A 16,935-nucleotide genomic window follows, 5' to 3' on the forward strand; every position below is an offset into this window, starting at 1 on the left:
GTTTATTTGTTTTTTGCAGGAAAAGAGAGTTGCTTTGAACGCATAATGCAAAGGTTTGGCAGGAAAGTAGTGTATGTTGTAATTGGGGACGGTGTGGAAGAGGAACAGGCGGCCAAAAAGGTAATGGACCCGCAACCTCACCGTGACCCCCGCCTACTCAGCACAGCGTGTGCTCTGATTGGACGAAGCCCGCCTTTCTTTGCTGCTGCAGTTTTGTGTTGGTCCTTTACTTTTTCTGGTCTACTTGCTTTGGTTTTTGTTTTGTTTTTTTCATGGGGTGACAGGAGACTTTTGCAGCCGTCAGAGTGAAAATTTGAGAATGAGCCTCAGCTGCTGATGGATATTTTTGCACCAGCTTTTTCAGCGTCAGCTATTCCAAATTTGTGTCAATAACAGATTTTTATTAGATTGACATTGGCATCTGCAATTGTGTAATGAATGGCTGTGTAAATGTACACGCTGACTGGGCTGTGAACGGCCTCATTTGTTCAGAGCAATGATCCTGCCGTATCCTGTGACGTGTCTCCTGTTATGTGTTTTTAACTGATGTTGTAGTTGTATAACAAAAAAAAGGGAGATAAGTAGTGATCTATTTTAAGTTTGCTACACCAGAATATTTTCTTAATCCTCTCTTCTACAGCTTTGGGTTTCATTCATCGTGCTGGGTGCTGGGGTTGTTAAAAGATGGCTTTGCATTTTGGGATATACTCTTTTTTTTTAAACTTTCTTACTGAGCACTAAATACATTGGATTTGGATGGTTTTCAACATTAGCATCATCTTAAAATTGGTTCAGTCCCCCTCCTGGCCCCCATCAGTCTACACACAATACTCCACAAGAACCTAGTATAATAGGATTTTGAAGTGTTTTGTCAAGTTATTAAGAATAAAAACCTGGAATAACCCATTTGCATGACTACCCTTCACTTGTGTTAAAGCTCCTTTGGCAGCAGCGAGCGGAAATGAACCTTCAAGCTTTCATTTGAAGATTTCTCCAGTTCTCCTTAGCAAAATTGTTAAACATCAGCCAGCTCAGTCGGACATTTTCAGGACTCTCCAGAGGTGTTTAGGTCTGGACTTTGGCTGGGTCAGTCCAGGAGTTTTCCCAGAGCCACTCCTGTGCTTTTTTGGCATTGCACTAGGGCCTTTTTTTCCTGCTGAAATATAATCCTGAGCACTCTGACAAAGGTTTTCACTCAGGATTTCTCTATATTTTCTGCCTTCATCATTCCCTCTATCCTTACTGGTTTCCCAGTACTTGACAGAAAATTACTGATGGAGCATAATGCTGCCACCTCTGTCTTTGACTGTAGGATTGGAATTAATGAGGTGATGCCCAGTGCCTAGTTTCCTCCATGCGTCTGTCTTTATTTTAGATCAGATTGGATTACTGTCTTAATGAATGTTTCTCCCATCCCTACAAAGGATTTTATTCATAGTGACTACTGGGTTCTTAGTTACATGGCCTCCGTCCCAGTTACGGAGTTTGGCTGAAACAAGGAGAACATTTAATAAAAGTAGGAAGCGCCACAACTGTGAGTGTCATAACAACAGGTTTGTTATCATCCATCCATTCATCCATCCATCAATCTTCTGCCACTTATCTGACACTGGGTCATCAGTCTATTCACAACACAGGGGTCATGTTTACCTCTGTAGCATCCCCTTTTCTTTTAACGACAGTCTGTAAATGTCTGGGAACTGAGGAAACCAGCTCCTGGACCTTTGGGAAAGGAATGTTGTTCCTTTCACACAGTCCAGTGTCATAGCATCAGAAATGCAGGCTTTCGAACTGAACACTCTTGAATCCATTTTACCAAAATTTTGATTCATCTGACTGCAGAACAGTTTTCCACTTCCAAAACTGAGGTTATTGTACTAAAAATCTTAAAGATACAGTGTCTAACCAGATGCTTACTCTGGATGGCTTTACCTTGGCCTCCAGTAACACTGGGATGAGTCTTGGAGTCTTTTTTGACCAGGATGTCTCCTTCAATGCACATATTAAATATTGTACAATAAAAAGCACCTTGAGGCAACTGTTGCTGTGATTTGGTGCTTTATAAATAAAACTGAATTCAACCTGATGCTCTTTTCATACCCAATCATCTTAATGGCCTGCCTCAAGTTAACCTGATAAGTAGCAAACTCTTCATCTAGATATTTGTTTTAGCACCACTTTTAGGCTTTTCTTGTCCCCATCCAAACTTTTTTGTGATATTCCGCTGCCGTCACCTTCAAATAAGCCAACATTTCTCATAAAATGGTATATTTTCTCAGTTTAATATCTTTATTAAAATATGGGTTTATGAGATTTGCAAATCATTGCATTCTGTTTTTATTCACATTTCACAGAGTGACCCAACAGTTTTTTGGGGTTACGCATGAAGACAATGTTTCTGTCTCTAATTTTAGTACAGTATCACAGGACTCTGAAAACTCTGTTTTGTTATTGTGGAGTATTATGTGTAGACTGTGTTTAGAAAAAAACTGAATTCATTTCAAGATTAGTCTAAAACATAATAAAATGTAGAACAGGATGTAAAAACTTCCCACATACAATTTTGGCACTACTGTTAAAGCTTTTTAGGAAACTATTGACTTCAAGCTACAGTCAGCAAAAAGTTAAATTACCTTAGCATAAAGGCTGGAAACATTGGGGAAACTGGTGTTTTAAAAAGTAAAAATTTCTTAGTCTTTACAGCTCACCAATTTAGTTATATCTTGTTGATTTTATTATAATGAAAACAAAAGTCAAAAACAACAGCTGCAGGGATTTTCTATGGGTTATATGAGTGTTTCAAAGTAGAGGCTAGCATCAGTCAAAGTAGAGGCTAACATCATCAGCACAAATCTTGTTATCCTTCATACATTTTTTAAAGTTCTTTGTACATATTATTGCTGATACATATATGTTACAATTAAGTTGGTGATATTGAGAATTGCCCTTTGTAGATTTTTGTGCTTTTTTTAAGGCTAAGGTACCTATTTTTAAAATTTTTATGCTAAGCTAAACTGACGAACCGCTGGCTGTAGCTTCACCAAGAGGGGAGAGATGAGTGATATAAATTATGTCATCTGATGTAACCTTCTGAACAGAAGGATAAGCATAATTCCCAAAATGCCACCCTTTGTCTTAAAGCCTTAGAAATGCATGGATTTTTGTTTGCAGTGCAGCTACAAGCTACAGTAGTGTAGCTTGCATGTGGTTAGGCGGTGGTGGTGTGCAACAGTGATAATTGTACGTCTGATTTTAATGATGTGTGTCCACTCCGCAGCACAACATGCCTTTCTGGAGGATATCAAGTCACTCTGACCTGCTGGCATTACACCAAGCACTGGAGTTTGAGTACCTGTAACTATTATAGCAATATGGACTCATTGCATTGTCACATGGACACGGTCAGCCAGGCAGCCCCTTTCTTTTGTATAACTATTTAAGAACACACGACACTGCAAGTGTTTCTGTGATTACTTTCGTTTCCTGTCTTGTTTTTGAATGTCTGGATTTACAAACTCGTAACGGTCTTAAGAGGTTAAAGGAGGTAAAGAAGAGGAAAGTGGGATTAGGAAAAGGCTATCCGACACATCCTTGCTCAGCCCCCCTGGTCCTGATGCTGGGGACAGACCTCTGAAAATCCAGTCTGCTGTTCTTGCAGCTGTAGCAGGCTAAAACTGTCAAGGCTTAAGACCTTCCTTGGACTGGGAGGATATTTTTTTTCCCTTGAGATCTAGTTTGTGGTCAGAGCACCCAGGTGGAAATGAGGACTTGTGGCATCACTTGGGGGGGAAGATCATTGGCTATGCATTAATTTGAAGGCTTCTCTGTACAGACCATATCATGTATACTGGGATAACAGCTTTTTTTTGTAAGGGTTTTGTTCCCAGTGGTATAATAATCACGACAAAAGAATGCAGTCTGTGGTAGAAATTTGTGTAAATTATTTACAATAAACTTACATGACAGTGGTAGGGTTTTGGGGTTGTTTTTCTTTTTGGTCAAATAATTGGAAATTTTGAGGCTCTTTTGTTTTTTCCTTCTGGTTTTTGTATTTTGTTTTCTTTCTGGTGGGTGGGGCTTGAAGATGTGCGTCATGATGTGTTGTGCCTTAATGTGTTTGAATGTCTTTTCTTTATTCAGAAATGTCTATGTATGTAGATATAAAGGAGAAAACTTATCCACATGACCTATGCATCTTCTTTCATAAAAGAAACAAGATCCTTAGCACAACCTGTGATACTCTGAAACTAAAGTCACAAAATGACAGGGCTATAATAAGAAGGGAGAGCAATCTGTTAGTGAGCACACTGAGCCTAAAGAGTTTAACATCCCTATTGTGCTCTACCTGAACAGATTGCCTTTGAACCTTATACTGCATACCTGACTCCTCTTAAGGTTATTTTCATGGTTTTTGCTTAAAAAAACATGAAAACCCAAAAAACAAACACACACACCACACAGGTACGATTTCCTATTCTGCTGATGTACTGAGAGAGATGACAAACAATAGAATATTTTGATTTTTTTTTCTAAATTCAGAATAATAACTGTCCCATATTCAATATCCATTTTATGTACATTGGAGAATTCTAGGCCTTTGTTTTAATTTGATTACGGTTTATTTATAGCTCATAAAAACCATCAGAATACTTGATTTCAAGCAGTATAAACACTCTTTTGGTCTGCTCAAGTACCCACAACCTTAAGGAAGACGGCTGACTTGACAGTTCTCCGGGTCATGATCATTAACACCTTCCATAAGAAGGGTAAGCCACAGAAAGTCACTGTTGAAAGGCTGGTTCACAGTGCTGTATCAACAGATATTCATGGAAAACTGACTGGAAAGGAAAGTTGTCGTAGGAAAAGGTGCACAAGCAATGGGGATGCCCGCTGCCTTGAGGGCATTGTCAACAACTTGGGTGAGCATCACAAGGAGTGGACCGAGGCTGGTGTCAGTGCAGGAGACACCAGATGGAAAGAGGCTACAAATGTCACATTCCTCATGTCAAACCACTGCTGAACCAGAAATGCGAGGGGCATCTTACTTGAGCTGAGGAGGAAAAGAAATGGACTGCTGCTCTGTGGTCTCAAGTCATCTTTTCAGATTAAAGTAAATTTGGGATTTTCGTTTGAAAATTAAGGTCCCCGAGTCTGGAGGAAGAGTGGAGATTCACCCAGTGAAGTTTTTTCAGTCTGATGATTTGGATTTTCATGTCAAATACTAGTGTTGATGGTAGTCGGTCCATTATGTTTTATCAAGTCCAAAGTCAATACAACCATTTACCAGGAGATTTTAAAGCACTTCATGCATCCATTTGCTTACAATCTTTATAGAGATGCCAATTTCCTTTTTCCAGCAAAACCTGGCTCCTGCTTGCAGTACCAAACCTTCCCAACTGAATCTAACATGAACACGTGTTCTCTGTAGAGATGGAAAAATAATCTGACTCCAAAATACAGACAATCTGAAGGCTGCTGTCAAAGCAAACTGGACTTTGATTATCAACTCAGCAAGGCCACAAACTGATGCAGTAATTTGAGGCAAAGGAGACTCCATTGAGTTCCATTTAAATGAAGCTGGGCATTTCTGTGTTATAAATTAATGATCTTAGGAAATATTCTAATTATCAGGTTTGATGTATGATTTCCTTGAGTTATAACCCATTATAATTAATTCCAAAATCAAAGGATTGAAATATTTCAAGTCATACTTGATAAAAGAATTATGCAACAAACTCGTGATAGTCTGGCTTTTTGGTGTACTCGATTGTAACCTGAGGAAACGTATGCAAACCTGCCAAGCTGCACAAGGTAAATGGTAAGCTTCTCGTGCAAAAGGATTTCACATGCATCATTTTATGTAAATAAATAAATAAATAATAATACATAAGCGCTGTTTATTAGAACTGGTTTTCATGTCATTTTTTGACACTAGTACTATAGCAAATAGAACAATCTAGAAAACCAATTACTTCGATGGTATTCATCTCAACTATTTCATTTCTCTCCAATTACGTAACTGTTATTCCTTTATATTCTTTCTTGGATAATGTTCCATTTAAGTGTTCATTTGATGTTTGCGTTTTAACATTTCAAAGCTCTGTTCAATGTAATACATTGGGAGGCATTCAGTATTACACTTATATAAGTTTTTAAAGATGTTTTGAAAGCTTCAACAATGTTCATTATCTGACTGGCTTTTTAGTTTTCAGTCAAACCAGCTAAGAGACAGCAACACTCCATGGAGCCTAAATCATAGTAAGTGGACTCAACTTGAGGTCAAGTTAAGGTCACCAGGATTTGAACTTTTACTAGATGCTCCAATGGTGTGAATTTCAAAACTGCGCATTGCACGGTTCAAGTTTCACTCGTTCATACTCACAAATTTGGGATCCATGCTGCTTGACCATCAACGTTTTCTGGCTAAGCAGTAACAATGTTATCCAGAGGGCAAAGAGCTTTTTCAAAATTAAAAATAAATAAATCTGAAATTCTCAATTTGGAGAAAGAGCTCATGAAATGATGCACTAACCAAGCAACAAGATTGGTACACAGTAAAATAATGCTCAATATCCAACCAAGCAACTCAAATCAATAACACACTCCAGAGCTTCATTTCATTGTTTTATTGACACTTCATTTCTTGGACTTGAAGTATTCCTCAATCACATCCTTGGCCTGGGACTCCTTGCCATAATCCTGTAGGGGGGATAAATAAATAAAATTAAGGTCAACTGAGCCCAACATCACAGACATGTATGCCTGCAAACATTAAACAGCCATTTGGAAATAAATGTAAGTTTATTACGCAAGGGAAACATAACGAGCTATAATTAACATGTCTCCAGATATATTTAAACACTACTTGTTTCAGTCTTTGTCATAAATTATGGCTCAATGCAGTGTGGAGGTGATCAGCTTGTTACACCGTGTCAACACAACTCACCTCTGAATTTCATTTAGTTCAGGCACACATGTTTACTGCAGCTGTGGTATAGGTATGCTGCTTAGACTGAGTTAAATACACCAACCCTGATTTTATAACTACACTAGTGATGACACCGTGGCTCGCCTTCTAACTGGTAATCGTAGGTTTGAGTCTATCACCCCATTTCTCACTGGCCTCCAATTAAACACTGCATTGATTTCAAAATCCTACTGCTTACTTATAATACTATCATACTATTCACACGTCTGATTCAATCCAGACCTTCAAGTCTCAATTGAAACCCCACCTTTTTAGCTTAGCCTTCCCGGCCTCCTACAGCATGCCTTTTAAGTGTACTTTCTTGCCCTTCACTTTCTTTGCCTATATTGTTTTATTGTTTTTATCGTTAAGTCTTGCTTGCTTATCTGCGTACTTGTATACTTGGTTAATCAATGCCTTCCACCTGCTAGCTTCTCTGCTATCTGCTTTTGTACTTTACTACTGTTTTATTGGATGATGTGAAGCACTTTGGCTACCTCTGGTTTTAAATGTGCTAGACAAATAAAGTTGTATTGTGATCATTAAAGGGAAGAGGAATTGCATGGATTGCCTTTATAGCACCTTTTTTGCCTACTGTCATTTGGTACTCTATGTAGCCATCCTTAGGGACCCCGGACACCACAGGCAGATGACGGGGCTTGTACGCTGGCTCCTCTCTAGCCAGGAGTTAAACAGCTGCATGGCATGAGGCACAGCAACTGCACTTGACTGGCAAATATAGTCCTAACTCATAACTCTGTTTCTTTCGCTGTTATGTTAGAGGGATCTCATTGAATTCCCATTTAAGGTTTCCTATATAGATCAAAAGGCTAATCAAGTGAATTCAGACTAGCCAAAGAAAGAAAGCAACATAATTACCTTAACAACGACGCAGCTGCAGCCAACCACCTTGCGTGGTTTACCCTCGCGGTCGATCTTGCACAGACCAACCCACTCACCAAGCTTCTTGTTGTCATCAACCTGCCAGAGTTTAAAAGGTCACTTCAACTTCATGAATGAATTTAAGTCAACACAGTAAAAATAATAATAAGCACGGGTAGAATAGTGCATTATAGTCCAAGCTCAACTGTATCTCAGACAGAAATTGGGTAACAATTGGCAATCTCCTCACAGTGTTCAGTAGAGGGAGCCAAATTGTCATCAGCGATACAGCAGTGCTACATTCACTTTATGCAACTGGTTTAAAAAAAATAAATAGAAGAACGCAGTCCAACTGTCCATGAACATCAAACCAAACCCAAGCAAATTCAGTACCTTGATGAGATTGATCTGATGCTCGGCGCAGAGGGCCTCCACCAGCTTGACGTACATGGGCTCATCGCAGTTGGCAGCAAGGACGCAGAGATGGGCCTGACGTCTATGAAAGAACAGGGGGGGAAAAAAAAAAAAGAACTCACATTAAAAGGCTACTACATTATACCATTCACACTTTAAACTGATAGGATGGCTCAGACGTTTTAAGTTAAAGCTCTCTAAAAGGTTTAAGACTTACTTGTCCAGAGCCTTGGCAGCCTCACGGATACCGCGGGCTAGGCCATCGTGGATGAGTGCGGTCTTGAGCACTTCAGGGAGAGCGGTGTTGACATCCATCACACCTCCGGCAGGACTGCTGTTGGAAGTAAGATAAAAAAAAAATCTTAAAATTTTGAGGAAGATGAGCACAAGAAATTGGGGCCTCTTCAGCTGAGCTTTTGGCATATGTCAGAGCGGCGAGCGTCTCACTCATTGTAGAGTGAAGGGGTATCCGACAAAAGATGGGATCATCAGTCATGCACAAAAGCTCAGCTGGCAGAAAAACACAATAATGAAATTTCAGAATAATATCCAGACTAAAAACCTAAATCTATACCAGGTTTATCAAGCCTTCCTGCATCTAAACTGGACTACGACGGTTTGGAACTCCTCTCTTGCCAAGTTACAATTAGTTGTAAATACTGCAGCCAGACTGCTGACGACATGATATATTCCATCAAGGTGTACATGTTTGGCTTCTCAATCATTTAAATCTGAGCTGAAGAAAGGCCAACTGAGTCAGTGTTCTACACAACACTGTCACTAGGTTTCAAATAAGTTACTGCTAGCATGTCAAAGCCCTTAAATACTTCAGATCAGTGAGAAGACTTCAAGTTACTGAAAAACATGCCTGTTTAAGACTCCACATGTATTTTTCATACATAGCTGCACTAAAGGCAGGACTACTACTTCTAAACCCTTTGACTGTATTCACATATGAAGAACAATATAACAAAGATCAAGGTGATTACACTAGTGATCATTAAAGGGAAGAAGAATTGTAAACGTCAGTGAAGCTGCCGCATATCAGCATCTCAGGTTAATTTTAAACTAGATTTACTATTGTGTGATTGTATAAACCTGTTAAACATTAGCCCCCTGGACCGGACTATGGACATGACTTATCTATGAGCTTTCTATTATGTGCCTTTCTCTCATTTTTGCACACATTTCTTGTGACTGTATACATTTCTCCTGTTTGCAATTTATCTGGCTGGTGACCTGTTACATTTTATTCCTACACAGTTGGTGTTGTACAATTGCGTTGTACATGTACAATGACAATAAAGGGCTATTCAATTCAATTTTATAGTAAATTGCTACATGCGTGGGGGTAGTATAACTGAACCTCTATCCCTGCTAAGCTAGCAACTTGTCTCATGTGAAATATTCTCTTTTATGCTATAAAGCACACTGTTACCAAAAAGCTTATGTTTACAAGGTCACTATCCTCTCCTAAACAAATTTCAGCTGTAGTTTAACTACGGCTCGTTTAAGTAACTTTTATTATCATGTCATCATACAGAAATGTCTTGCTCACCCTTCCTCGGCCATTGTAGATTTGCGATGGATGGTGAACTAAAAGTTCTGCAATGAAGAAGAAATGTGATATAAAAGTTATTATCCATTGTAAAGCGCCAACTCTTATGAATGTACAACTTAGGATGTTTGATTAATCCAGACGATTGTGTCAGGAGTTGAGGGAACGCACCTTTCCTGCAGATAAGCAGCGAGTAAAGAGGACGTCATAAGCCCGCGACGCGAATTTAACACCAGCAGGCCCCATCTGCGCCTCACTGTGGCGCCAGCTAAGTTGCCTGTTGTAGCTTTAGTTAACAGCTGAAACTACAAGTTGCCTCCTAGATATTATTCAGGCCTGCCAATACCGGCGAAAAACACGTTTTATGACCCACAGACACAATTCAGACAAATACATCTCAAGGACAGATGCACATTTATTCATGTCGTTAGATAAACTCGTCATATGGGGTACTTCTTAATGTCATTCAACATTTCCCATTGGACATTTTCACAGTGTAAACACTGATCCTCCTCAGAAACAGTGGATTTTGATCTTACTGGAATTTTCTTCCTTTACATGTTTAGAGGAAAACAAGCAAACCAAAGAAGTTTAAACTTTAAGAAAACGTTAAAAAAAAAAAAGATAAAACGTAAATAATAATCCATAAATGCAAAAGATGCATAATTTTCCTCAGAAATGTGTTGTTTTTTTTTAATTTTAGGAAATAGATTTTTTCAATAGAAAACATAATAACATAAAATATGATCTCCCCTACCAACTAATAAATAAATAAATACATTTAACCAGCTCTCACATGAATATGGAAACAACAACATGAGATGAGTAGAAAACAAAACAGCATACAATACAATAAATAAGCATCTTCTTTGATGTGTAGATAATCAGAGCAAATTCATAGGAAGAGTGATGCTGTATTTTTAAAGGAGCCACATTAAACCGTGACCGTGCTACTTCCTGGCTTTTTAGTGAAGTGGAAAAAAATTGCCCCCTAGTGGCTGCGGGGGCCCTATGCATCTCTAAAGTCTACTTACAGCAATAAATTGCTCTGCAGAGAACTTTATAATGCATGATTTAAGACTGCATCACATTTTATTGTACTTGAGCTTCATTGGAGCTCTGTTGCTTTAACATTAGACACTGATTTTATCATTTCAGCTTTAAAGTCAAAAAGAATTGCCTGGATTTAAGCATATTTGCACTGCAGAAGACATGATGTGGATTGCACAACACTGGACATTATATTCTTCATTTCCAGTTAATACTTGTACAGCTGCTGTTATTGTGTATATATTTATTTATATTTCTTCATACATTCTTATATAGTTCTATATTGTGTATTTTGTTTTCAACTTTAATTTATATATTTTATCTTATTCCTTCCCAGTTAAATTTACCCTTCATTCTAATTTGTGTTGTACAGTTATTTCCTTTTTAACCTTAATTTATATTTTATTCCTTCCTAGTAAAATTTACCCTTTTTAATTTTTCATATTTATTTCCCTTTTTAATTTTTCATATTTATTTCCTATCTTATGCATAGCCTTTTCCTTTTTTTGTTTTCTTTAGGTCACGAGCAGTTGTCCAAGCATTTCACTGCATATCGTACTGTGTATGACTGTGTACGTGACAAATAAAATTTGAATTTGAATTTGTCTTTTGAATCTTTTTCTCTCAAATTCACACCAATTTTCATTTCGCATAAATGATTAGTTTAGAAATTTGTTAGTGAGTTTCCATTCTTCATTTTACTACAACAAATCAAAATACTTTTTACACCTGTTCTGTACGGGATGTAGTCATTCCGGATTCAGACAGGGGGAAAAAGTAAACAAGATAGCAAAATTGCCAGGATCCTGGGTCATTTTACCTAGCGTTCTTAGTTTTCCCGTGTTCCTGTGTCATTTGTTAATTTGTTATTCTATGGGTCCTAAGTTGTTCAGGTTAATTTACTAGATTTCCCCTCATGTCTTTATCCCCCTTTGTCTCCCTCTGTGTGACCGTGTATATAGTGGTGTGAGTTATTGTGCTTTGTTCATACTCCTCATGTTCTGTGTTTTCCTCTTTCCGTCATGTTCTCTCTGTGTACTCTCTGTGTTATGTTTAAGGTCCGTGTCTTGGTGTCAGCATTTTCAGTTTCATGTCCTCTACGCGCTGTCATGTGTAATTGTCCTCAGCTTGTCATGATCTGGCTGTGTGGCAGGCAGGAAATAGGACCCAAACGCACACTCACGGAAAACAGGGCTGAACTCAAAATACAGCTTTATTGCTGATAAAGATGACAACGATACAAAATAACATGAAACTAAACTGGGAAGAACTAAGGAACGGACTTACAAGGAAACACACGGAAGGGCACACAGTCATGAGGGAGAACGCGACACCGAACCGAGGGAGACGCAGACATAAATACACAGAGGGTTAACACACGGGGAACACAGCTGACACAGATAACCATAACGAGACAGGGCAGGAGTGAACATAACATGACGCATACAGACGAGAGATTATCAAAGTAAAACAGGAAGTACACGGAGGTTCAGACAGGAGGAGAGAGAGCACAGGGAGAACAGACATAACAGGCTGGGGAAAACATGGAATAAACACAAGGAGAGACTAGGGCTCACAAATACACAGAGGGGCACACAGGGGGTAAGATTCACAAGGGGAAAACACTTAGGGAACAACGTAACAGAGCAACCCAGGAAACATGGCCTAAATAAGGAACAAAATACATGAAACTAAGAATACTGGGCCAACATGGCCCAGGATCATGACACAGCTGTGTTCCCCATGTGCTTCCACTTCCCTCATTACCTTCTGTGTATTTATGTCAGAGTCTCGCTTTGTTCCATGTTGCGTTGTCCCTCATGCTGTGCGTTCCCTTGTGTGCCTCACTGTGAAGTTTAGTTTGTATTTTCCCAGTATAGTTTAATTCTGTATCTTTTCCTCGAGTCTGCAATAAAGCAGTGCTTTTGAGTTTATTCCCCGTGAGTTTGGGTCCTCTCCTGCCTGCACACAGCCGAAACATGACAAAAATAACATCATAGTTTACCCTCACACTATATCTTGCAGAGACGAACACAGTAACTTAAACAAGTACATCTTAAGGACAGACTCACATTTAAGTGCTTAGACACAATTTTAATTATATTAATGCAATATTTAAATAAAGGTTGGTCAAAATAATTTAGTCATTCATGAGAAGTGATGCATTAAAGTAAACGCTTTTAATAATGCCACTAAGTTTAGATATGTACTGCTTTAAAGCAAGAACATAAGGTCACAACAGCTGCGCATTAACTGATAACTGTGTTCCTAGCAATGCAATGACACTATTTCTATGCCTATCTACTTGTTAGACTATTATCCTGCTTGTGACATAATCACCCTGTTTATCAGGTCATGCGTGTTGCCTTCTTGTTCAAATAAAGATGTGATCTAATTTCCCATCAGAGAATTTCAAATCCTGCAATGATTTACCCAGATGTCAATATGTGCTTAACTTGTTGTCCATTACAAACATAAGTATTCTCTAATTCTCTTTTCTAGTTCTGTTACTGATATTCACTAATGTTAGAAAAAAGGCAATATTTAATACAACGGGCCAGGAAGTGTTTTCATAATGTTCAGACCCTCTGGCCTCCAAAGTAATAAGACTCTTTAACACGCAAGTGAAATATACCTACCAGCCACTTCATAAAGTACACCTGTTCAATTGTTCATTCACTCAAATATCTAATCAACCAATCACGTGGCAGCAATTCAATGCATTTAGTAGGGTAGACATGGCTAAGACAACCTCATTAAGTTCAAACTGAGCGTCAGAATGGGGACGACAGGTGATTTAAGTGGCATTGAATGTGTTAAGCATTAGGGCCAGATGCCTTTGAGTGTAGTTCCACATCGGTAGAAGATCAGTTGAACGCAGCCTGCCTGAGTAATGCAGTTGACAGTGTCCATCCCACAGTGTGCAGATGTGTACTGATGGCTGCTTCCAGCAGGACAAAGCACCATTCCATTCCTCAAAGCACAAATCATCACAAACTGGTTTCTTCAAACATGACACTCAGTTCACTGTCCTTAAATGCCCTCAACAGTCACCAGATCTCAATCCAGCAGTGCACTTTTAGGATGGGGAGATTCACATTGTGGCTGTGCAGCCAACAAATCTGCAGCAACTGTGTGATGCTGTCATGTCAACATGGACAAAATGTCAGATGAATATGTGTCACACAGAATTAAGGCAGTTCAGAAGGCAAAATGGGGTCTAACCATGTACTAGCAAGGTGTACCTAAGATGATACCCTATGGAACTCCAAAGTGTTCAAAATTAAATAAATAAATAGGTCAAGATGAAATAAATAACTATGTGAATTAATAAGACACAGATATGTAATGTGAGAATGATATTGTGAAATCATGGAACACATTTTGAAATTTTAACTGGTGGTTTCTTCTTTAATTGGATGTAATTGTTATTTGTTTTTGGTTTTCGTTTCAATTAATAAGTGCTGTATTGGAATGACATTTTTATTACCGTTTGTTTTGTCTTTCCTATTACTTGGTGTTCTTAATGTGTTTAAGCAGATCTCCTCCCACCTGTTTCCATTTGGCCATTATCCTTTTTTTGTATTATTTTTAACATTTTTGAAATTTGACTTTTTATGCACAGGTTGAAAATGACATATTATCGTTATTAATGTTCTTTTAAAAGTTATTCAGCAGCTCTTGGAGAGTTTTTGGGATATAATATATCACATGTAACCCTTCTGGAATATATCCAACAAGTTTGAAGCAGAAATATTGTTTCAGTGACAAGTTATAGGCCACAATCACTTTTTGGCAGCTTGAAAATTGCATATTATCAGTGTTATTGTTCTTGTACAAGTTATTCAGCAGTTCTAAGGGACTGTTTGAGATATAATATTTGACAAATGACCCATCTGAATGACATGCAGCAAGTTTGAAGCAGAAATAGTATTTCAGTGACAAGATATAGGCCACAATCACTTTTTGGCAGGTTGAAAATTGCATATTGTCAGTTTTATTGTTCCCTTAATGGTAATTTAGCAGTTCTGAGGGACTGTTTGAGATGTAATATTTGACATATGACCCTTCTGGATGATATCCAAAAATTTTGAAGCAGAAACATTGTTTCAGTGACAAGATATAGGTGGCAATCACTTTTTGGCAGGTTGAAAATGACATATTATCGGTATTAATGTTATTTTAAAAGTTTTTCAGCAGTTCTTGGAAGGTGTTTGAGATATAATATGTCACATAGGACCCTTCTGAATGACATCCACCAAGTTTGAAGCAGAAACATTGTTTCAGTGACAAGATATAGGCCACAATCACTTTTTGGCAGGCTGAAAATGGCATATTATCAATGTTAATGTTCCTTTACAGGTTATCCAGCAGTTCTAAGGGACTGTTTGAGATGTAATATTTGACATATGACCCTTCTAATTGACATCCGCCAAGTTTGAAGCAGAAATATTGTTTCAGTGACAAGTTATAGTCCACAATCATTTTTTGGCAGCTTGAAAATGGCATATTATCAGTTTTATTGTTCCTGTACAAGTTATTCAGCAGTTCTTGGAGAGTTTTTGGGATATAATATATCACATGTAACCCTTCTGGAATATATCCAACACGTTTGAAGCCGAAATATTGTTTCAGTGACAAGTTATAGGCCACAATCACTTTTTGGTAGCGCTAAAATGCCATGTTCTCAGTCGTTATTCTGAACAAACAAGAAAGAGTCATGGTGATACTGGCACAATAGGTCTTTATTGTTTTAACTACTATTCGACAGTCTTATAACAAATATGAACAACGAGAGTAGACATACTAAACCTGTAGGCATTAATTATTCCATCGTGATGCGTGTAGTCATTCGTGACTGCGCTACACACTGAAAGCAAGCTTCTGATAAGCGTCATAATTCGGTTACAAGAAACGTTAAAGCTCCATAAATGCATACCTTTGCCTAATAACAAAGGCATAAATGTGTTTGGGGTTTTTTCCCCCACGTTATATCAGTTGCACGGAAGTAGCTGGCAACGCAAGTAATCCGGGCGCTGCAGCTTTAAGCGGCTGCGCGCGCTCCCGCGGACGGCAATCAGTTTCTGGCAGACAATCACTTTTTGGCACAACATCTGTATCTAGGAAAACTAGTCGATGGTAAACGATAAGCCAATAGGTGCAAAGGTCCAGCCCACTTACATTGATTGACAGACAAAGTCCTTCTGCTGAAAAGTCGCATTATGAAATAAATAGACCATCGGGAAAAACGGGATTTTGAAATAAAGACTGACTTTGAAAAAAGGTCATTTTGGAATATAAACGGCTGGAAATAAATAAAATGCCTCAGGAATAATCTCTGTTATTGTGAAAAATAATGACCATGAAATAATATTTCACAATAATAAGTAAATTTATATAGCAGAATGTAATGTATTTCACAATAATGAGCATTGTTTTCAAAATGTGTTCCATGATTTCACAATATCATTCTCACATTACATATCTGTGTCTTATTTATTCACATAGTTATTTATTTCATCTTGACCTATTTATTTATTTAATTTTGAACACTTTGGAGTTCCATAGATACCTTGCTGATGATACAATATTAGAAAGTTGGATAAATTAACAACTTTGTTTTTATTTCCTATTAATTCAATCCCATAAGCCTATTGAACATGCTCAGTTTTGAAGTGTAGTATCACTGTGTGTTAAAATAATATACAATATAGAAACATAAGGAAATACAGCATAGTTTCATATGCGGACATATGCTCACTGCAAGAAGAATAAATGGTCTGATTTGCCAAATGTCATAATAAGTTATTTTAAATTTTACTGTTACACAAATACATAAAATGTAAACCATCTAAAACCCAAAAAAGAGTAGCTTTCTCTTAAAGGCTTTTCTTTCTTCCTGACATGTAACAAGAGGAAAAGCAGAAGTGGTCATATTATTCATACAGGATCTCTGCTAGACTTTTCTCAAAACATCCCGTTTTGAGAAAAACAGCATGAATTCTGAAGAAAACTCATGGCCCAATTTGGGGGTTTTTTTCTACTAAAATGACATCAATCTTCT

The 16,935-nt window shown here is 38.0% G+C and overlaps 2 protein-coding genes and 1 non-coding gene across 10 annotated transcripts in view; 1 reads left to right on the forward strand and 2 right to left on the reverse strand.

Moving 5' to 3' along the window:
- Positions 1-4,177, forward strand: part of eya4 (EYA transcriptional coactivator and phosphatase 4) — a 50,389-nt gene extending 46,212 nt beyond the window's left edge. For 3 of the 8 annotated variants that reach the window (XR_015125013.1, XM_086263861.1, XM_086263864.1), the window contains 2 exons: positions 20-120; positions 3,278-4,177. Coding sequence is in view for 7 of the 8 variants with exons in the window: in XM_086263861.1 (XP_086119987.1) it covers positions 20-120; positions 3,278-3,358 (182 nt within the window). In the remaining variant the exon portion in view is untranslated. The other 5 variants (XM_086263858.1, XM_086263859.1, XM_086263860.1 and 2 more) reach the window with 3 other exon arrangements.
- Positions 4,178-6,611: 2,434 nt separating this feature from the next.
- On the reverse strand, positions 6,612-10,085 carry rps12 (ribosomal protein S12). Its single transcript, XM_086263865.1, has 6 exons — positions 9,993-10,085; positions 9,822-9,868; positions 8,481-8,597; positions 8,243-8,345; positions 7,847-7,948; positions 6,612-6,699 (listed from the first exon to the last, which is right to left on the reverse strand). The coding sequence occupies exons 2-6, from the start codon at positions 9,833-9,835 to the stop codon at positions 6,637-6,639; spliced, it is 399 nt and encodes a 132-aa protein (XP_086119991.1). The 5' UTR covers positions 9,836-9,868; positions 9,993-10,085; the 3' UTR covers positions 6,612-6,636.
- Positions 8,056-8,139, reverse strand: LOC147312470 (small nucleolar RNA SNORD100). Its single transcript, XR_015125237.1, has one exon. It is a non-coding gene; the product is annotated as a small nucleolar RNA SNORD100 (small nucleolar RNA).
- Positions 10,086-16,935: the final 6,850 nt, after the last annotated feature.

This window comes from Aulonocara sp. 'chitande type north' Nkhata Bay, linkage group LG15 (assembly GCF_057382095.1).
Source record: "Aulonocara sp. 'chitande type north' Nkhata Bay isolate Kocher_YH1m ecotype deep benthic linkage group LG15, A_spYH_male_GT1.1, whole genome shotgun sequence".
Taxonomy (NCBI): domain Eukaryota; kingdom Metazoa; phylum Chordata; class Actinopteri; order Cichliformes; family Cichlidae; genus Aulonocara; species Aulonocara sp. 'chitande type north' Nkhata Bay.

What these genes read in the sequence shown, in the direction of transcription:
- rps12 (XM_086263865.1), bottom strand. An exon ending in ATCAGATCAATCTCATCAAG is followed by an intron (nt 7,949 to 8,242) that starts GTACTGAATTTG and finishes AAACTCTGGCAG; the next exon opens with GTTGATGACAACAAGAAGCT. An exon ending in GCAGCTGCGTCGTTGTTAAG is followed by an intron (nt 6,700 to 7,846) that starts GTAATTATGTTG and finishes TCCCCCCTACAG; the next exon opens with GATTATGGCAAGGAGTCCCA.